At 42.9% G+C, this 20,433-nt stretch overlaps 2 protein-coding genes across 3 annotated transcripts in view; one reads left to right on the top strand and one right to left on the bottom strand.

Annotated features, from left to right (window-relative positions):
- The window catches only part of rcc1l (RCC1 like), a 14,313-nt gene extending 8,342 nt beyond the window's left edge, over window positions 1–5,971 (top strand). For both annotated transcript variants that reach the window (XM_017460096.3, XM_053677209.1), the window contains exons 6-11: window positions 212–296; window positions 404–585; window positions 2,830–2,917; window positions 3,214–3,387; window positions 3,832–3,917; window positions 4,062–5,971. In XM_017460096.3, the coding sequence (XP_017315585.1) occupies window positions 212–296; window positions 404–585; window positions 2,830–2,917; window positions 3,214–3,387; window positions 3,832–3,917; window positions 4,062–4,139 (693 nt within the window). In that variant the 3' untranslated portion in view covers window positions 4,140–5,971. The remainder of the gene's footprint in view (window positions 1–211; window positions 297–403; window positions 586–2,829; window positions 2,918–3,213; window positions 3,388–3,831; window positions 3,918–4,061) is intronic.
- On the bottom strand, window positions 4,759–20,433 carry castor2 (cytosolic arginine sensor for mTORC1 subunit 2). Its single transcript, XM_017460097.3, has 9 exons — window positions 19,855–20,433; window positions 13,698–13,768; window positions 13,057–13,250; window positions 8,249–8,381; window positions 7,984–8,107; window positions 7,241–7,351; window positions 6,927–7,009; window positions 6,665–6,759; window positions 4,759–6,380 (listed from the first exon to the last, which is right to left on the bottom strand). Exons 1-9 carry the CDS (start codon window positions 19,965–19,967, stop codon window positions 6,315–6,317), a joined length of 990 nt encoding a protein of 329 aa, XP_017315586.1. The 5' UTR covers window positions 19,968–20,433; the 3' UTR covers window positions 4,759–6,314.

Genomic DNA, 20,433 nt, shown 5'->3' with positions numbered 1-20,433 from the left:
TTGAACAGTCAGAAAATGTATTTCGCTCTGGGATTGTTATATTTAAGGCCTAACCAGCAGAGGTTATTATTGCTTCAAAAAGCAATAAAATATCTTCTTTGGCTGGGGTGCCCATAACATACAACTGTATGTTATGTACAAAATATAATAATGTTACTACCCATACTCTGAGATAATTTTTTTTTGGTAAATAAACTGTCCTGTCCTCTAGGTGGTGTGTGGGCAGGACCACAGTTTATTCCTGACTGAATCAGGCTCTGTGTATGCCTGTGGCTGGGGCGCGGATGGACAGACAGGTCAGTGCTTTTCGCTTTTGCGCCTTTTCTCAGAGGCTGAAGCATGACCTATGATTGTGATTAAGCGAGTGATATGAAACGACCTGAGCTGTTATGTAACTCCTCAGGTCTGGGCCATCACAACAAGGCTGCGTTTCCTGTCCCAGTTGGTGGTGACCTGGAAGGGGTCAAAGTTCAGCAGGTCAGCACGTATGGAGATTGCAGCCTGGCTGTGTCCACAGAGGGTCACGTCTTTGGCTGGGGCAACTCGGAGTACCTGCAACTCGCCTCGGTCACAGAGACCACTCAGGTACGATTTAAGCAAAAGTCCACGAAACAAGTTAGTTCCAGTTCCCTCATGAGTCTTTCTTATATCAGAGAAGGGGGCACAATGGCTTAGTCGTTCGTACGTTTGCCTCGCACCTCTGGGGTCGAGGGTTCAAATCCTGCCTCGGCACTGTGCGCGCGGAGTTTGCGTATTCTCCGCGTGCTTCAGGGGTTTCGTCCCACAGTCCAAAGATGCACGTTGTAGGCATAGTCCATAGTGTATGAATGTGTGTGCGCAATTGTTTCCTATGATGGGTTGGCACAATGCCTTGTGCCCCGCGTTCCCTGGTATTGGCTCCAGGCTCCTCGTGACACTGTGTAGGGTTAGTGGTATGGAAAATGGATGGATGTTACAGAGAAACTGCAAATCGTGAAGTCCTGAAGACTTTCCCATGGTAAAAAAACAACAACTTACTGACACTGGAGTGTCCTTAAACAAAGCAGCGCCATATCAACGATGACATGTTTTTCCTTGAAAAAGAACACTTTTTGTTTCTTTTCTTGTTCCAGCAAGTGCCTCTTTCTCTGCCAAAATCATTCTTCGATTCATTACATTACCCAGTTTTCAATTCTATTACTGGGCTGCGCACATTCATAAACTTTGCTACTGGGTTAAATCTGCTGGATCTTCTTGGTCTAAATTGGAACTATCTTCTTGTAGGGAATCCTCTTTACCTGCTTTGCTTTACTCCTCTTTACCTACAAAACTCTCCCTATATACTGATAATCTAGTTGTCCTCAACACACTTATGACTTGGTATCAATTTAGACGGCGCTTTAAATTTGTAGGTGCATCCTCTTTGGGTCCTTTAGTCAACAACCATCTATTTCCTCCATAGTGTTTGGACTCCACATTTTCAGTATGGTATGACAAGGGTATTAAACAAGTTAAGAGATTTGTATGCCGATGGTGTGTTTGATAGCTTTGCCAATCTGGCATCCACTTATGACCTCCCTGTGACGCATTTTTTCGGGCTTTTCAAATTCGGAATTTTGTTTCTAGATGTTTTCCTGATTTCCCCTCTGCGCCTCCTGAACAGGCTTGGGAAAGCTTGTTTTCAAACAATCCACATCAGAGAGGAATGATTTCTAGGATTTCTGATTTTATTCTGGCGCTAGGTAGTGAGTCGAGTAACAAAATTAGGAATGCGTGGGAAACGGAGTTAGGAGTACAGATAAGTGAGGAGTGTTGGGAACGTGCTATAGAGAGGGTACAGTCTGTCACATCTTGTGTTCGTCTTGGACTTATACAGTTCAAAGTTTTAAACAGAGTCCATCTGTCCAAGTCGAGATTTTCTGTGATGTATTCGGACGTAGAGGACAAGTGTGATAAAAGCCATGGCTCTCCTTGCCATCTTGGCCATGTGTTTTTCTTCTGCCCTGATCTCCATGGTTTTTGGTCTGGTTTTTTTACCATCATGTCCACTATTCTCAGGGTCGATTTAAAACCTTGCCCATTGATTGCTGTATTTGGGATTCCTGATGACTCAGTTCCATTGAGCTCGATACAAAAGGATGTTATTGCTTTCACATCCCTTATAGCAAGACGTTCCCTACTGTTGCATTGGAAGTCTGCTAAATACCCATCTATCTCCCAGTAGCTAAAGGACGTGATGTTTTTTCTAAAACTCCAGAAAATAAGGTATACGATGAAATAGTTGTACGGACAAGTTTTTTTTTTTTATAAATGGCATCCCTTTATCGTATACTTTATGGAGTTACAGACACTTCCCACTTAAATTTTTGTGCCTGTTGTTGGGTCTTACAATATCTATATAACCAGCGATTAGTTATTGGGTAGCCATCATGAGCCCGGGGGGCGGGGGGCAGGTACTTTTAATTTTGTTTTACTTTGTTAGTATAAAAAGAAAAAAAAAAACCTGTGAATGTTTACTGCTGTGTGTTGCTCAATTTGTTTTTGTTTTTTTCTTTTCAATGGAATATTCGGGAAAGGGAGGGGAGGACAGAAGAAAAAAGGTGATGTTCGGCAGAAATGTTCAATAAAAATGAAACTGGAAAAAAAAAGAAAGAAAAAGAACACTTTTTAAATCCGTTTATTAGCTTTATAGGTTATGTAGTGTCCCTGTGTGAGCTGTTACATGGGATTTGGCTTAATTTAACTCAGGATTCAAGATTATGTTTCTCTTCCTGGAACACACCTCAAGATTTCTCAGTGTTTTGTTTAGCTTGTTAACATGTTAACTGCACCTGTCTTGTCATTTCGCAGATCAGCGCTCCACGCTTGCTTCCTCTGAAAGGAGTAGGTAAGGTGATGCAGGCGGCATGTGGGGGAACTCAGGTTGCCATACTCAACGGTGAGTTCTGTGTCTTTGCATGGAAACGACGAATTTGTTTTGCCGCACACTGTTAACCTAATCAGCCGCTTGCTTAATTGGAAATCTTGGCATGGTATAAAAGAGCCTGCTAGATTGTTTTGAATCCACCAAAGTGATTTGTAGTGTTTAGACACACGTTCTAGATATATCTCCGTATTGTGTCCTGGCAGATTTCCAGTTGCAATTAAAATGAAATGATTCTGTGATCTCACTAGGTGTCCTTGAGGTCGGTGCATGATGAATCAAGCGATGTAATAGGAGATGTTTGTTTGCAGAGGACGGAGAAGTGTTCGTGTGGGGCTATGGAATCCTAGGGAAAGGGCCCAATCTGGCCGAGTCCGAGATCCCAGAGAAGGTGCCAGCGGCACTTTTCGGGAAGTCAGAGTTTAACCCGACGGTAAAAGTGTCTCACATCCGCTGCGGGCTCAGCCACTTCGCAGCCATCACAGGTGAGGCGTAATGCGAGTGTTAGCAAAAGTTTGCCTCCCCTTTGTTTTTTGAGAAAAGATGTATGTCTGAACAGGTTGGAGACACGCATTAGACAAGTCCTGTACAGTTGTGCTTGAGAGCCTCCTTCTAAAAATATTCATAATAAATGTTTATTATTTCACCATATCAAGGATTACATGTGGGTTTTAATCAGTTTATGTGGAGCATTCACCAAACACGCCCCTGTGTCAGTAGTTGAATAGAGACCATAACAGTTGGAACGAGTACAAGAAAAACATCTGTGACATTAAAAATCTGGTTGCTGTAAATTCCATTTATTTTCATACTAATTGTATGCAGCTTTTTCTCAGCGTCGTATGTTTGAACTAAAATCTGACATCATTCTTGTGATTTATCTTTTGGGATTTTAATGAAGGGTGCCGGTTTGTTTGTTTTTGTTTCAGATCGTGGCGAACTCTTTGTCTGGGGCAAGAACGTGCGAGGATGTCTTGGAATCGGGAAACGGGATGACCAGTATTTTCCATGGCGGGTTCGTACGCTGCAGCCCACAAACGTCTCACTTTTGTCATGCTTAAACCTAATACACTACACATGTGCTAGTGGAGAATGATTTGAAACTTCTCAAGAAAGGCTGTAAATGTTTCTCAAGATGACCCATGCAGGATTTTTGCAGGTGACCGTACCGGGTCATGTGGTGGACGTCGCGTGTGGCGTGGATCATATGGTGGCGCTGGTCAAGTCGATCATATGAGCTCAAGATGTATTGGACGTCAAACTGCTTCCTTTTCTGACACAACAGAGCTCTAAGTTGAGGGCTGAAGCTTGAAGGTGTGTGCCTCTACATTTCTTACCATGCACTCAAGCAAGAAAAAAAAAAAAAAGTGTATTTAATTCGACTAGGACACAGAACACGTCATGGATATGAAAAACTGACATCTAGAAATCCATGCACATTCAGTAAATGACTATTAATACCAGGCCCTGATCTGTGATGTTAAGCTGCATGCACAGGAGCACTTCCTACCCTGTGATCCAAAACCAAGATCCATAAATGCAATGTGATATGACTGACCCAACATCTGTTTCACTTGGCTTCATTGTACGATGATTCAAATCAGTTCTGTAATAAACTTTTCTTAACATCATTAAATGTAATTGGGAAGCAGAGGATCATGTGATCACTCCCATGTTCTTGATGGGTTGCCGGTTGTAGTCAATTAAGGTAAAAAAAACAAAAAACAGCCTGAGACAAAGCTTGCAGTTGGCTGGCACACCTCCATTTCTATGGCAACTCCATGGAAATTAAATATAAAAGCTCGAGCACGGGGACGTGGAAAAGCAGGCCAGGACAATTCATCACAGAAACAGTACACGATGGGGAAAAAAATATATTGTTTTCATTTCTTTAATGGTCAGAGAAGAAATAGGTCACCCTTTTATTTTTAACACTGATAAATACATGGGTTCTGCTAATCAGATCTAACAGGGGGGCGGGGGGGGGGGGAGAAGAAAGGAAAAAGCTCGCGAAGGGGAAAAAACCCCCATCCATTCGTGCGTTAAGACCAACAAATATGACCCTTTAAAAAAAGAGATTCCTTCCAAGGAGCGATTATTCTTCCCCACTTTTTTTTCACATCAGTAAGAACAGTAAGATCTTTAGGAAAGACCTTAAATAAAGTGCAGACTGGGGTGAGAGAGTTGAAGGCCTAAACTAACGCCAGTGTCCTTTAACACTTAGACCCCCAATTAACATTCAATGAAGGACTGTAATTCCTTACGTCTTGTCTTTTGAAAAATGCTGAGAGGTAAAAACTTAGTAAAGAAGCTAAAGTATTGCGTGCCATTTCTCTCTTTTCAGTTATAAAGCAAGACAGCTTCACATGTGAAAAAGGGGAAGAAAATGTCCACAAAAAAAAAAGTGTACAGTAAATTGCAATCCATTCTGTAGTTTTTCGGTTGAAAAGAAATTTTTTTTTTAAAAAGTGAGAGCGACTAAATCCCCCAACCAACTCTATTCAGAAAAGAAAGAACAAGAGCCGGATCAGTTGTGATGTGTTTGATTCCAATCTGATAAATCTCCACCCCTCCCACCAGACTGACGCCACCTCGGAGCTGGAGCACAGAAACCCATTGATTGTAGTTTGGATACAAGAAAAACAACAACTTATTCATAACTTGAAAACGAGAACACGGGCTTTAGGTGAAACGGGGGCAAATGAAAAACAAAACCAGTTTCTCAAACAGATGACAAAAGCTTTCTAAGAAATTAAACTTGTGATCAAGCCATATCGTTATTTAAAACAATCGCTTTTCAAATTGCACGCCAAAAACCAAAAAAAAATAAATAAACCCCACACACTCAGGGAGTCAGTTTAGGCCTAAAGTGACTTGGCACGGTACGAGACAAGGGATGAGCAACGAAACGGACGTTTAAACAAACATTTGTGGTGTACATTCTTGGCCTTCTATTAAAGAGGACCAGTTGCTAATACATTGTGGTTACTTGCAATGAATCAGGGGAAAGAAAAAAAAAAAGATATCCCAGCCCACGTCTCAGTAAGCCTTGTTGTCATGGTGAACTGGGGTCTGGAGAAAGTAAAGTATAAGGCAGAAGGGAAGAAAGGAGAAAAATCTAACACTGCAGTCACACTAGCTGAGGGTCCCTGTAGAAAAGGATGCACTCTGGGCCAGGAGGCTGAGGGACAGGTATTGGCACAGTCAGTCTAATGAAAGTGGGAGAGTGCAACTAAAGCAACCCAGCTGGCTCTCTCTCTCTCTCTCTCTCTCACACACACACACACACACACACACACACACACACCTTTCATTCTCATCCACCCCCCTCCCAACAGCAGTCCTCAAAAAGCTCTTGGCACTTTTGAAAATGATAATCTAGCAGGGACTCAGGAGAGGCTCATGTCCGATCTCACTGTCCTGTGCTCTCATTGGTCCTCAAGGCTCCGATCACACTCTGGATGTTCTCCTCTGGAACCTGTGGGAAATCAAAATGGCTAACTTTAGACAGTTCCTTTTCAATTAACTATGGTCTTTATTTATTTTTTTTTTACTGGGGGGTAGGGGGATTCTTTCAATTTGTCATTTGATAATTCCCATCCAGATGACAGATACCAACTGGGCAGGGTGTGAAGGCTAACACATGGCTAACATCAGCCAACCAAACTTTTCAAACTGCTGTTTATGCTGAGTCACAGGGTAGTGTAACACACTCAGAGGAAAGTGCTATCTGCCCTCAAAAAAAACAAACCCCTGACTTACCAGAGCATGGTCAAACTTGAAGGTGCTGATGTAGTAGGCTGGAATGTCAGCTGTCGCCAAAGGTTCCGATATTTGGGCCACAATCCCACATTCATCTGATGAGCAGACCAAAAAAACAAAAACCAACACCACATGTGGTTTGCATTTGCAAATAAATAAATAAAAATCAGCTTTAGATTTAGTCAGGGTTTTTCAGCAGGTCAAAGAAATTGGGGCTTTAGCAGAGTTGCTGACAGGTTCGCAGTTACGTCTTAAAACTCACCAAATCCTAAAGGCTGTCCTCCTATGCGAACCATTTTCCAAAGCTCTCCCGAAGCACTGGTAAAGAGGACATTGTTGGGGAACCTAGCAAAATATAAACTGGATGTCAGCACCAGATATGTAACTTTTCCCCCATGAATAAAAACGTGATACTCATTCGTCAAACCACTTTTGTTCTTGGACGACTCGTGATTCAATCAAAGCCGTTTTCACATTCCAGTGCAATCAATCAATCAAACCTCTCTCTAGTGACGACACACACGCCTCTGTCCACCTTTACTATGAATAACAGTGAATAATGGAGACAGGCCTAACCTTCGAGTAGTCTGCTCATCCATAACCAGGGAGATGTAGCCCTCGATCAGGGAGAAGGAGAAGAAGCGGATGTGTCCCGAATCCTCATTCTGTGCTCCTGCCTCCTTCCCTCTGTCATGAACAAAAGCACGGCAGGGAATCTCAATATTACGCAACAGACACCCAGTCTAAAGCAAAACATGCTTTTCTTACGGCAGAGCAGTAAGGTCAGGAGTTCAGCAAAATACTCAAATGAGACATGTACCAGAAAAGCAACTCTGCTGAGTGCTTCACTCTCTAATAAGTGTAGTAATGCAAGTACAGGCTGTCTTCAATGCTGAGTGCTTATATGTCTGTCATCAGGACTGACTAGGGCTTACACCGTACAGTCTGTAATTAATTTGGCAGCGACGGGGTTGTTGCGCTGGCTGTGTAATCAAACGCAGTGGACTTGAAATGACGGTGAGAATGAGGTCAAAGTGCAGAATGTCAGCTTTAATTTGATTTACATCTCGATCGGATCAACCATATTGGAATTATAGCCATTTACTTACACGCTGCACTATGAGCAAGTGTGCTAATCAGTGGGAATAATTATACTCTTACATACATATTCTCCAAAGGCAATATGGGTACAGTGAGGTTGTCCCCCCCCACCCGTCTTACTACACTCCTTCAGAGTGCCGCTCATCTATCTGCTCTCCTATCAGGCTAGCAGATGGCTTTCAGGGTTGGCCATATGTGAGAGAAGGCAAGGCGCTTACCCTCCTGAGTAGAACATGACGTCCATGAGCAAGGTGGCCACAGAGGGCAGTGTGTCTGGGTCCAGACTTGTCACGCAGAACATGTTACTGGGACTGGAGAGAGGGTGAATGATGGGACGTGGGACTGAGAGAGAGGGAGACAGAGAGAAATAAATAAAAGATGGATGGAAAATGCTATCCGGGCATGCATAGGTTATCAGAGAGCCAAATGGGGGCTTGACACTCATGTCAACTGATGCCCCTGTGCATGTAAAGAATGTCTTACCGAGTTTAGGTTTGACGAAACCGTTGGTGACTCCCGAGCAGTTGGCGGCTACCGTCTCTCCATTGATCACCCTGAGGAGGGTGAACTCGGAGGACAGCGTGTGCATGACCATGGGGAGATCCCTCTCTCGGACCTGGACGCAGAGAATCAAACGCAAGAGAGATGTGATTTAGAAAGTCCAAAGAGGATTGACATGATATTAATTGTAATTAACTGTAATTAAACATCATATTTGAGAGAGAGAGAAACAAGAGGTTGGGTTACTGATTACACATCTTAATCCCTAGAATCCCATGTTCTACTCAGTTCTATTCAACTCAACAGCTTTCAAATGTTTTAAATACAAGGTGACCGAATCTATTTGTTTGGACTGTACTTGCACTCCTTTGCATATCAACATTGCTTGTTAGTGTACAAATGCCTGCATCATCACTCTTAAATAAGCAAAACGTAGCCGGATAGCTGCCAACATGGATATTCATTCATTCATTCATTCATTTCTGTAACTGGTTTATCCTGGTCAGGGTCATGGATGGGACCCCAGTGCATCAAAGGCACCATGCGCACACACTTTCACACCTAGGGGCACTTAGAATCACCAAACCATCTACAATCATGTTTTTAGGCGATGGGAGGAAACCAGAGAAATCAAAGGAAACCAACACTACTCCGGGAGAACATTCTAAACTCCACATAGACAGTAGTTCAGGATCGAACTGGCCATACTGAAGGCCAGTACTGGCCATACTGAAGATGAGTGAACGAACATCGATGGCTAGTGATGGTTCTCAATACAGTTACTGCAAAACAACAAACAAACAAACAAAAAAAGGCCAATCGAGCTCAATTTTGCTGATACTACACTTGGGCAAGGTCTTGTCCCAAGACAGAAGTTCCACCTGCTCTTATACTGGTTTTTGTCCATGTTGTTCCTGATGCAAATGATAAGAATCTCCACACATGGAATGATCTGAATTAACAAATTTGCACAGCACATGAGGGCACCAAACCCAGGACTCAGAGCCATTAATTAAACCAAGATAAAAAGGATGCTAGTGTGGCTAACATTGAACTATGCTAGTGGTGCTAGCTGTCCCTCACTGTTTACCGCAAAACACGTTATATCATACGTTTACACCCTACAATCATTTGCTTAAAAAAACAAAACAAAGCAATCATTACTGGGATAGGAGGCCAAGTGTAGACTGACTGAATATTTTTTAAATTACTAAACAGCTACAAAATAAAAAAAAAGAACAAACACTTGGCACAAAAAGACACTCAATAGTCCCTACACTATGTTTAAAGGATTAGTTACACTGCTTTGACACAATTGTTAGGTTCCTTGCTATGTTTCTACCAGTGTGCCTGTAATCTGAGCCTCAGCTGTCAATGTAGTCACCACCTTCGTATCAAGCATTCTGTGGAGTTACTAAACTTGACTGCACAGTGAATTTCCAGTGAAGAGCGTCCCTGTTAAGGAAATAAGTGTCCACTTGCCAGGCCTGTGTAACCGAGAAAAAAAAACAAACAAATCACACGCATTTGCATTTCAAACAGCGTCAACTCCCAAATGCATTACCGAGAAAAGAAGAAAAACACACACAAGGATGTCTTGAGCAAACAGTTGGACTGAAATTCAATCATGTCCTACAGAGCCCATGTTAAACAGACTCTAGGCAGGGGAGGGGAGAAAAAAAAAACCCAACATATCAAGGGCAACCCCTGTGGATCTCCTTTCTGTACGGGCTATTTTATCAACATAGGAAAAGCAATACAATATCCCTGACAGCTACATCTGACTATCATTAACTTGTGAAAATCAAATATTTCCAAAAGAGAAAAATAGTCACCCTGAACCTTTTTTTTTTTTTTTCCATTTTGAAATACAAAGCCTCACAAGAGAGATTATAGTTCCACATGCAATAGAAAACTAGGCCAGGCCTGGGCTGCAGAAATATATAAACAAATAAAACAAGTGAGAAACATGGGCGTCAGATTTGTCTCCCGGCCCAGATGAGTCAGATAAAGGGGTTCACTTCGGCCAAGCTCCCGAAGCTAGGACAGGCCCTGCTATTTATAAAACGCACACATACAGACACACCAGGGTGAGGAGGAGGAGGAGAAGCAAAGGGGATCTGCACCAGCCCGAGTCAGAGAGGTGGAACAACAACCCCCCCTAACCCCTCTTTCTTTTAACAACCTTTCATTGCCCCCTCCCCCAAAAAGGCTGCAGCCAGGAGAGTGTTCCGGTGAATTCCAGCAAGAGGCCACACTGATCCTCTTTACATAACCACCTCCAGATTACCATTGGCTTCGCCTTTTTTATTTTCATAAACAGGTCCTGGAGAGCATGTGGGCTGTGGAGAAGGGGGGGGCATAGAAGGCGAGAGAAAGGAGAGAGAGAGAAAATGTAGCTGATAAGTGTGTGTGTGTTCGTGCAGGGAAAGGAGATTCACACAGTCACTACACACAAAGAGAAAAATGTGCTGAGACGACAAGCACGAGCAGTTGTCCTAGTGGACAAGTCTGTGCGTCTTGCTTTTTCTATTCTCCTAGCTCAATGGGCAGTTGTTCTTTCTTCAACGATAATATAAATTCTAGCTGAGACGGCAGCATATTTTCCCATGTAATGTGCTTAAATTACAGATTTCATATGCAAGGTAGGAAAAGCCTGCTTATTTTTTCGTAAAGGGATTGAAGAAAATACATCCCAGGACTCAAGACATGCTGCGTCTCAAACAGCGCACTTCGCCCCTAACTTCAGTCTGAGTAATGCGATGCGGTGTTCACGTTGCGAAATAAGTGTACCATCACTATCACAACGAATACCAAAAAAATGAAGCGTTGCACACTTTTGACACCGAGTGACCACAGTCTGCTTGATGTACCTGAAATGACGACACCACCAGAGGACGCTGCGAGTTATTGCGAGCTGAAAGCCTGCTATATCGCGCACTCAAACAAGGAGCAGTGATTTAAAGCAGACATTTTAGGTTGTAAACGTCTCATTTTACTACCCTACATCGCGTACATAAATGTTTGAGGCACACTGATTTGTTTTCTCTCTTCTGACCAAAGTCAGACCATAAAGGCCTGGGTAATTAGTTAAATATGTTGTCTTATATGAGGCAGAGTGTAAAAGCTGAGCAGGTCTGCGGCCCTCCAGGTCTGGAGTCTGAAACCCCTTACCCGGGCAATCCGATATTCTAGATGATCAAAACGCTGACCTCTACAACGAAGCGCCTCTTTGCGTTCCCCTGTGTGCCTTTCAGCCCGGACCAGATGTCTATTCTACTGTGAAATGCACTGAGCAAGCAAAACTGTTAACAGTGAGAATATACAGCCCCGCCTGTTAAATATGCAAGAGTCCAATCTGACAGGCAGATTTGTGTATGCGTTAACAGACAAGTTCGAAATACGTACTCCTAAGAAAACGTGTGTAACTTTTGATATGGTAATGTTTTCTGCGACGAGACAACCATTTATTTAACATTTGTGGAAGGAGTCTCCAGTTTCAGCACTTGGTAATAGTCAGATTTAAAGCTCTAACTTGGTAACATGACAAGCTACTTAATATTACCTTCAAGACAGAGAGAGAGAGAAAAAAAGCAAACGACTGTTTATAGCTGTAATACTGAAACTGAACTTGTTTGGCAGACCTTCCACGACATTAAACGCAACTATAAACGGATAAAAATGACATCTCGTCCTTTAATAAATACTAAGTTGTTCTCATCGGAAAACTATTGTGGTATAAGAGGAATAAAACACTTTGGGGTGGTAACGGTAACAATAAATTACCCCACTGCTGATTAGTTTCCTCTAACACAGGGGTGTCCAATCTTATCTGGAAAGGGCCGGTGTGGGTGCAGGTTTTCATTCCAACCAATCAAAAGCCACAGCTGAGTCTATTCAAAGCCAAAATCAACTGATTAAACAAGTGGAATCAGGTGTGGCTCCTGTTTGTTTGGAATGAAAACCTGCACCCACACGGCCCTTTGCGGATAAGATTGGACGCCCCGGATCTAACAGCATGCCCTTTGTGTTATATTTCTTACTTATTATATTATTCAGATTTAAATTAAACTAGGAAAACACTATAAACAAATATTTAATAAAAAGAACTGTTCCGTAATATCCACTTAAACAGTGTCAAAGTTATTTCTGGCTGGAAGAACATGAAGCCTCGGCCGCCCTGCATTCCAATAAATGACCCCCCTGGTTGTAAAAGACTGAATTGTAACCGGCAGAGATCATAGTGATAACAACAGTAATTAATAAACCATAGCTTGGCTTTGTCTACGTCTTGCTGCCTCATAACGAGATAGCTACATGAGTTATCGGTTGTTAATGTCAAAAGTTCATATTTTCTGCTGCCAATTTTGTCCTGTCTGGTTACTAAGCTGAAACACCGGATTACAGGACATGTATGAAAAGAAAAGATTAATGTAAAAATCTATTTTCAGATAGATACTCCTGAAAATGTAACTGCTTTCTTTGCAAATTCGAGCGTGACTCAATGCCTTCGAATACAGGCTGTGTAGGCAGCATTTTCCACTTTTCAGAATAGCTGGCCACGTGAAACCCGACTTCACCGAGACCTCTGGTACGCTAACTAGCCAGCTGAAATAAAGGCATAAAGTTTGGGCTCCTGAAGTCAACGGCATTGTTGCATCCAAAAGGAACCTAACTTTAAACTTGACTGCAGCTCGTAAAACATTCGAACAATGGCAAAGATCGATTTGTACGAGGTACTCGTAGCAAACAGCGTAGCTCTGGACTCTCCCAGCAACTTTGCGACTCACCAGAATGAAATCCGTTTGGTAGGTGGACAGCATGAAGACGGAGATGTTGTGGTCGGCCAGGGGGGCGATGACGGACTTGGCGATTTTGGTGACGCCGATTGGCTGAGAGCTGGTGGCGCTGCCGCCCCCCGACACCACGTTGAGAGCTAACCATGTTGCATCCGCTACGCTGAGATACTCTGACTCGGGCAGTTCTGAAAGAGAGGCAGAGGAGTCATTGAAGTGTTGCAGAGGAGTTTAATACCTTTTAACCTTTTGAATGAATGAGGTCAATAAACCACCTAGAAGTACCGCACAGGAAATTATGGCTTTGTTCATCTCCACGCCAGTGAACAGCATTTTGTATTAGATGTGGGTCATAACCTTTTTCATCGTCAATGTTGGTAGAATACCTGCACCTGCTTCACGACCCACAGCCTCCGGTATCCATGGTGACGCTGGCAGCCCGGGTGTAATGACACACATTCACTCAGTCAACCACAAAACCAAACGGGCCGACAGCTTGGTCTCGGTTAACCCGTAATGGAAGCGAATTGGCTGATGAAGCAATATGTGGTCAAACATTGCCAGTGTGTCGAGATGGGGGAAGCACGAGTGATCTTTCGTTTCTGCCCATGAAGCTCGAGAACCTCTAAACATACCTTTAAAGCCGTCTTCGTCGACTATGATGGTGTAATCCTCGGGGGTTTCGGTTAAACTGAAGAACTTGCATCTGTAGAGGAGGAAAGGGAGATGAATGTATAGAGATGTTGTTTATATTTGGACGCACGTCAAGTACAGAATTTCTGAAATTCAATTCCAATTTTCGGGAACAGCATGATGGTGTGGTGAACCACAAACAAACACAAACACACACACATACACACAAGAAAACTTGCTGAGCAGGACGAAGAGGCTCAAAGAGCTCCCAAGCTGTTATGAGAAAGCTGAGCTCCACGACTTTCAGAATCCCCGAATCGTCGACCCGCTCTCGCACTACGTGACTGTAATCGCTTGCGATCATTCGTTTGGTGGCCAAAAGGTTTGTGCATTGACACTACAGAAAACTCGTACACACTACACAATCTTTGATAGGAGACAAGAGTGCCGGATTCCAAAAATCCCCCCTGTATTCTCATAGAAATAAATGTCAAGCAAATACTGGTTGGTGAGCACACTGGCAGCGAGGATTGTCTGTTCTGCAAAGAGAACTGGTTTTAGTTAGTAATAAGTCTGTGACTGGAGAACGGGGGCTAAAATAGTAGCAGACAGCACAAACAACACATGCGAACACTTCTCTGTGATAATTACATGATAATAGCTTTTGTTTAACAACCATGTGGCCATGTTTGTCTCAACGTTTCCTATAGGAGGGAACTAGATCTATGGAGTTCTATAAGTATCTACTATAGTCACATAGTCAAAACACAAAAATTCAAATGATAAATGATATTGCATTAACTGTGAAGTCTCTTTTGACAGAAAAAAATAGAACAGTATTTGAATACATTTACCGCATGACTCGGCCTATGCAAACAGAACCCATCGCACGCACACTTACACACACGTCAGGGTACCAGGCACCCTTTTTATGCCACTCGTAAAACCAGACCCAAGATCCAGGGTGAGGGGAGCACCCTTTATTTATGGCCTTTCAAATCAGTCCCCCATATTCTTTTCCTCCTCGGTAGGGGGTGGGGGTGTACCAGGTTTGTTGATTCTGGAGAGCAGAATCTTATCTGATGCTGCCAAAATAGGGCAGAATTTCTCAAAGGGGTTTTGTTAGCTGTTGGGAAGCTCTCAGGGCACACGACCAAGGCTTTTCCAAATCGCCCGAGGGGAAGCATTGTGTTGAGGCCAGGTGTTTACAGTCTAGTTGAGTAATTCTGCACGAATACGGCCGCTTATGCATAAACCACGTTACTCAACGTTCAAACCGCTACAGGCGAGTAAGAGAGAGGCAGTGAACCTGCCGGCCATTAAATCAGACAACTGGAGCAACAAAGCTTTTCCTTTGTGACTTGCATGCTTGACAACATGCTGTTGACAGAAATACAGTTTCAAATGATAATCCAAAACCTAATTCAACAGGCTTATTTCATTCGCTGCCTTAAAGGTAGAAGCCAAATTCATGACATCAACGACTTGCAAATTCATTTCTAAAATGAGCAGGTGATCTTCCAAGATTTAGGGTTTTAAGAAAGGGACCTGGAACTGCATCTCAGTTGTTGGTCAAATCCACCATATTGCAGCGCATTGTGGGTGTGTATGCACAACTCCAGAACCACAAGGCACAAAATCGAACAGTGCTTCAGTGTTGTGTATGAATAGATTGGGCTCTTTTTCTTTCGCCTTACACGTCGTCCCCGGTGACACGGCTGAATTTCCCCTTTTGAGGACGCCAGCTAAAAAAGAGTGAGGCAGCACACTGCGCGAGAACCCTCAACGGCATTCTGAACAGTGAGCGACTTTCGCCACACATGGGCCTCACACACTGGACTGTCACGGCTCGCATTCGACACCACCGCGAGACACTTCGCAGAGAACACTGAAAGCAAACAAACAAGCAAACACACACCATCTGCCAAAGCAGGTACGTGGAATTATTCCGCCTACTATGCTTTTTAAAACGTGCCCGATTTTGTTTTAGAGGTCTCATACAATGGGTTTACATGCATCCAAGGTCAAAAAACACTTTTAATTTTCTCATAATTTACATTGCAGCATCACCTCTTTTTCTCAGGATCACAAATGACTGTTCACTCTAAACTCCTCCTTTCAGAGAGCCTACTCTGCTCTGATTGGTCAGATGTCCCAGTCTGGTGCGACTGGTCTAGCGCTTACAGCGTGTGTCGGAAAGGCAAAACCCACTTCCATGTCTGAATTTTAGCTCAGTTGGTTTTATCTCATCAATGCGAGTCCGATAGCGATGCATCGGAAGATCAACCCGAGCCACCATCGCAAGCACGGCGAGAACAGGACGTTTCTCAGTGGTCAGTTTATATGTAGTTTGGCAATAACGTGAGTTGGCCGGTTAGCAGAGCCTAACAGCTGTGCACTGGCCGTACAACGCAAAATGACGCATTTGGAACACTCGGTAGAAAATATATACCTAGATAATTAAATCATACTTACAGGCTGTGATCCAGAGGCGCCAGACGGTCCAAATAAAGTGGGTATGGCCCCGTCTTTAATGAATAATCGTTTCGCAAATCCCACATTGACTTCAGCTGGATTTGAGAAGCAGTCGTCAGTGGAAAGGCTTGAATGCAAACGATGGCCGGGGTTTCAAAAACGAATTCTAACCACTGACGCTTTACATCCTCGTCCTTTGGGAGTCCATGCAAAGTGCATGAAAAAACAACGTCTTCTAGGAGGGAACCTAACTCTCTCAGCATGCAACTACAACCGTAGTGTTTGAGGGTGGGTCAAAGTACACGTCGTTCGCGAGCAGCCAATGAAGACCAGAGGCAGGGTTTTTTTTTTTGGTTACAGACCTACGTAGGTTAGTACAGGAAGTAAGTCTGGAATTACTGACGACTCGTTTCAGCTGTTCAGAATCGCTTCCTTCTTTTGGGAGTCAATAACTCCGTTCGCCGTGCGCTTTTGATTTTTGAAACTTTGCGGACTTTTCACATTCGCAAACAGCTCTATGTCACACCACACGAAAGGTAACATCTGAAAACGCATAATAGGTGCACATTAATAAACAGGAAAAAGGGCCTTTCAGAGGAAGTTAATGTTATATCATTATATCAAAAAGCTATTCAAAAAACACAACCCAGAGCCTGTGGCGGCGAGAAAAAAAGAGCTGACACAATAGTCGACTCTGAAGACACACTGTTCACAGCTAGATACAAGACCACAAGCGGCATTTGCTGGCAGAAGGAATTCAAAAACAAGTCTTCCTTCTTGCTCGAGCTTGTTTTTAATAGCCTTTTCCTGTGACAGAAGAGGAACTCGCAAATTTAATACATCGCTTAACGTCTGTTGTCTGTTTCTCAGGCCTAACAGTGTGAACCAAGAACTGAGGAAAAAAGGCTATTATCTTGCATTATATTGTGCAACAGAATTGCACTTCTTGGGGAAAAAAATTCATTATGTAGCTTTGGCCACATGGGATCCAATTGCTGATAGGACTGACAAACAATACAAACAAACAAACAAACAAACAGGACAGAGGGCCAAAGTGACATACTATCTAGAAAGACTCTGTGTCTCAATCTCTAATACCTTCAGATAAATACTAAATCTCATCAACATACACACACACACACACACACACACACACACACACACACACACACACAGCCTAACTCCGGTTTCCATGGGCCACCTGATAACGTCCAGTCATCAAAATACCAGCAGGCTTGTTCATCGAAGTATGAGATGAGAAAAGATTTTCAGTGCAGAATCCCCCCTCCCCTTACTGAGAACTTCAGTGTCCAAGGCCTGGTTTAATCTGCATTCAGAAAAGAGAGAAAGAAAAACTGGGTCCATTATGCATTAGCTGAGTGACTAACAGGACTCAGCGCTGGGGAGCCTTTAACTCCACCTACGCTCACATTAAAAGGGCTCATTAGGGCTCCGACTCACGCCTCGGTAAATCCAGGAGAGGAGATGGCCTCCAGGACCGTGTGTCCGCAAACACAACGAGAAGGCAGTAAACACTACGGATGAACCGAAGCAAGCAGCGAATCGGGTTTAAAGCCTCATAAGCTGAGGGGCACTACATGTTGCTGCGTGCCACTTTGAAATGATGTCCACACTATTAAATGTGTAAATCTATGCTAGGACTGTAGGTGACGTGAAGACGTAATCACAACGCTCGGTACTTCAAGGTTAAACACTCGGCTCTGGTTAAAATGCTGAGGATGGTACTTCAACCGGCACAAAACATATGCCGAGGACATACGTGTCCACAACGTTTGGCACGGTATGGCCTTATAGGAAAATAATCAACAACAGGACGGTGTAATTAAGAGTTACGGTTATCTCCACGGCATGTCCCGAAACATTTTATTCCTCTTATACGACGGCAGTTTGTCAATGATTATCAATTTATTTCTTTATTAAAGAACACATTGTACTTATCACTATTTATAGTTGAGGAACCTCCATGAGCCGACTTGGTTCCTGCTATCACTTAAGATACAAACCAGTCGCTTCACCACCAGCATGTTTTTTTTTTTTCCAAAATAAAGAGGTGGTCACACTAGGCTTTAGCGCTCCATTGACTTCCATTCAAACGCATCTGAAAGCGGCAGACCGGAAGCGCAAGCCCAGGCATAGACCTTTCGCACTATGCCGTGTTGGCTGTAGCTTATTAGTCCGTATAAGTCCGAGAGCAGAGCCGTCCCTGTGAACGAGCTGTTATTATAGAAACGTACTACAGTTAAATAGCGCATTATTGTCTCGTCACCAAAGACAAAATTAATCGACAGCTTCAGAATAAAGAATTCCACAAAGCTGTGGTTTAAAAAAAAAAAAAAAAAAAAAAAAAAAAGGAATTAAAAAAAAAGCAGCACGACTGACGAACAGAATCCTGGGATCGACTTCACCGTAAGGCTGTGCGATATAATCGATATAATATCAACACCATGATAAATGATTTCACGATACACTTTTCTTAAGATATCGTTGGTGTATTGATTTCTTTTAAACGTTTTTAAATCATTACAAATTAAATGCTACTGTTGATTTGACATAATGTCTTAAAGATCTTGGTAAACGTTAAAGAAAAGTACCGTCAAACTGTATCGCCGAAAACGTTTTTGTTTATTTTACTGCTGTTTTCACTGACAGTTTCTTAGCCAAATTACGTATCGCGATACAGATCGTGTATCGTAGAAACGTCCTCAACTGTCGTGATGTGATTTTTTTTCATACTGACCCGAGCCCTACTTCGCCGGTAAAGATGTTACATGATGGTTATACGTTTGAAGGCGGAGATTATTCTGGAATCCCAGACGTCGCTCGATAAAACAGAACGGCACGTTGACCATAACGGTATCGTGTTGATTATCGCAATATATCGTGCCACTGATTATCGGCACAGACGTTAGGTAGAGGAAAGAAGGAAGGAAGGCGCATCAACCAGCTCTAGATTTATTCAAATTACATTTTTTTTCCCCCTTCTTTTTTTCCACTGCAGTTGTTTACAGCTTTCCGACAGCCATGCAAAGCACTGCAGCAGGGAAGGGGCTTTTATTCCATGGTGCAGGGAATAATGTAGAACTGGTGAAATTTTTAAATGGAGGTTTTACTACGTAATTAGGCGTAGTAAAACCTCAATAGCGACAACGTAGCGGTGATCAAATGAAAGGAAAGGTAAAGGAAATGAAAGCAGCGCTGTTTCGGTGTTATTGGGTTTGTTTGGGGGTTTTTTAACGGAGGAGGAAAAACAGCACGAGCTGCATGTCCACACACACACACACACCCCTTTAACATCCAACTTCATTAATATGAAAGCGAACAGGGGGAATAATAACAAAACTAAACATAAAGAAGTTAACGCAATATCCGCTTTAGCGCTTTCGTATTTTTTTAGCCCCCGGTTTTAGACTGAATTCTTGTTTTATTCATATTGATAATGTAGTAAGATAGGGAAGTTTTGGGTGAAAGTGTCAAAATTCTCTCTCTCTCTCTCTCTCACACACACACACACACACACACACACACACAGTCACAGCTAGCTATTCAGCACTGGCCTAAAGCCTCTCAGGATGCGATTATACAAACCATTTCCATGTTTTTGCACTGACATTCATGTCGACGATGCGCGCGCGCACACACACACACACACAATGATCCACTCACCTTGTTTTTGAAGGCAGGAAAGCGAGTTTAATTAATCCGTGAGTGCAAATCTGGATACCTTCTTTCGCTATACTGGCTACTTTCAGGCTGTGCTCTAAAATGTGCAGTTCCATCTTTTGCGTCTTCTCATTTGGGGACACAGCTAAAAACAAATAAACGGCTAATTCTACTCCAGAGTGTCCATGTAGGTAGGTATATTTAATTTCTAAATGAAAAACAAAATTAAAATAATAATAATTAAAAAATGGGGGTTAAAAAAAAGAAGCCGAAAACAATAAATAAATAAATAAATAAATAACTAGAGCTGTAAGCCAAATGGACCGGGTTTACTAAGAACCTTCAAACGAAGCGGAAAAGGAGGGTGGAAAAGGAAAAGTTGTGCACTGCAAAAGGGAAAGAATGGAAGAGAGAGAGAGAGATAGGTACAGAGAAGCAAGGGTGAAATAAAAAAAAAAGCAAAGCACAACGAGGTAAAAAAAACGGGAAAGGGAGAAAAGAGAGGACTGTCTGCCTCCCCCCGTATTTCCACTCCGGCGGGGATTGGAACAGTCCGGCAGCTGGCTACGCTGAAACAAACAA

Source organism: Ictalurus punctatus, chromosome 28 (genome assembly GCF_001660625.3).
Source record: "Ictalurus punctatus breed USDA103 chromosome 28, Coco_2.0, whole genome shotgun sequence".
NCBI lineage: Eukaryota > Metazoa > Chordata > Actinopteri > Siluriformes > Ictaluridae > Ictalurus > Ictalurus punctatus.
The sequence above is the reverse complement of the archived record's forward strand: the minus strand, read 5'-3'. Positions and strand labels throughout refer to the sequence as shown.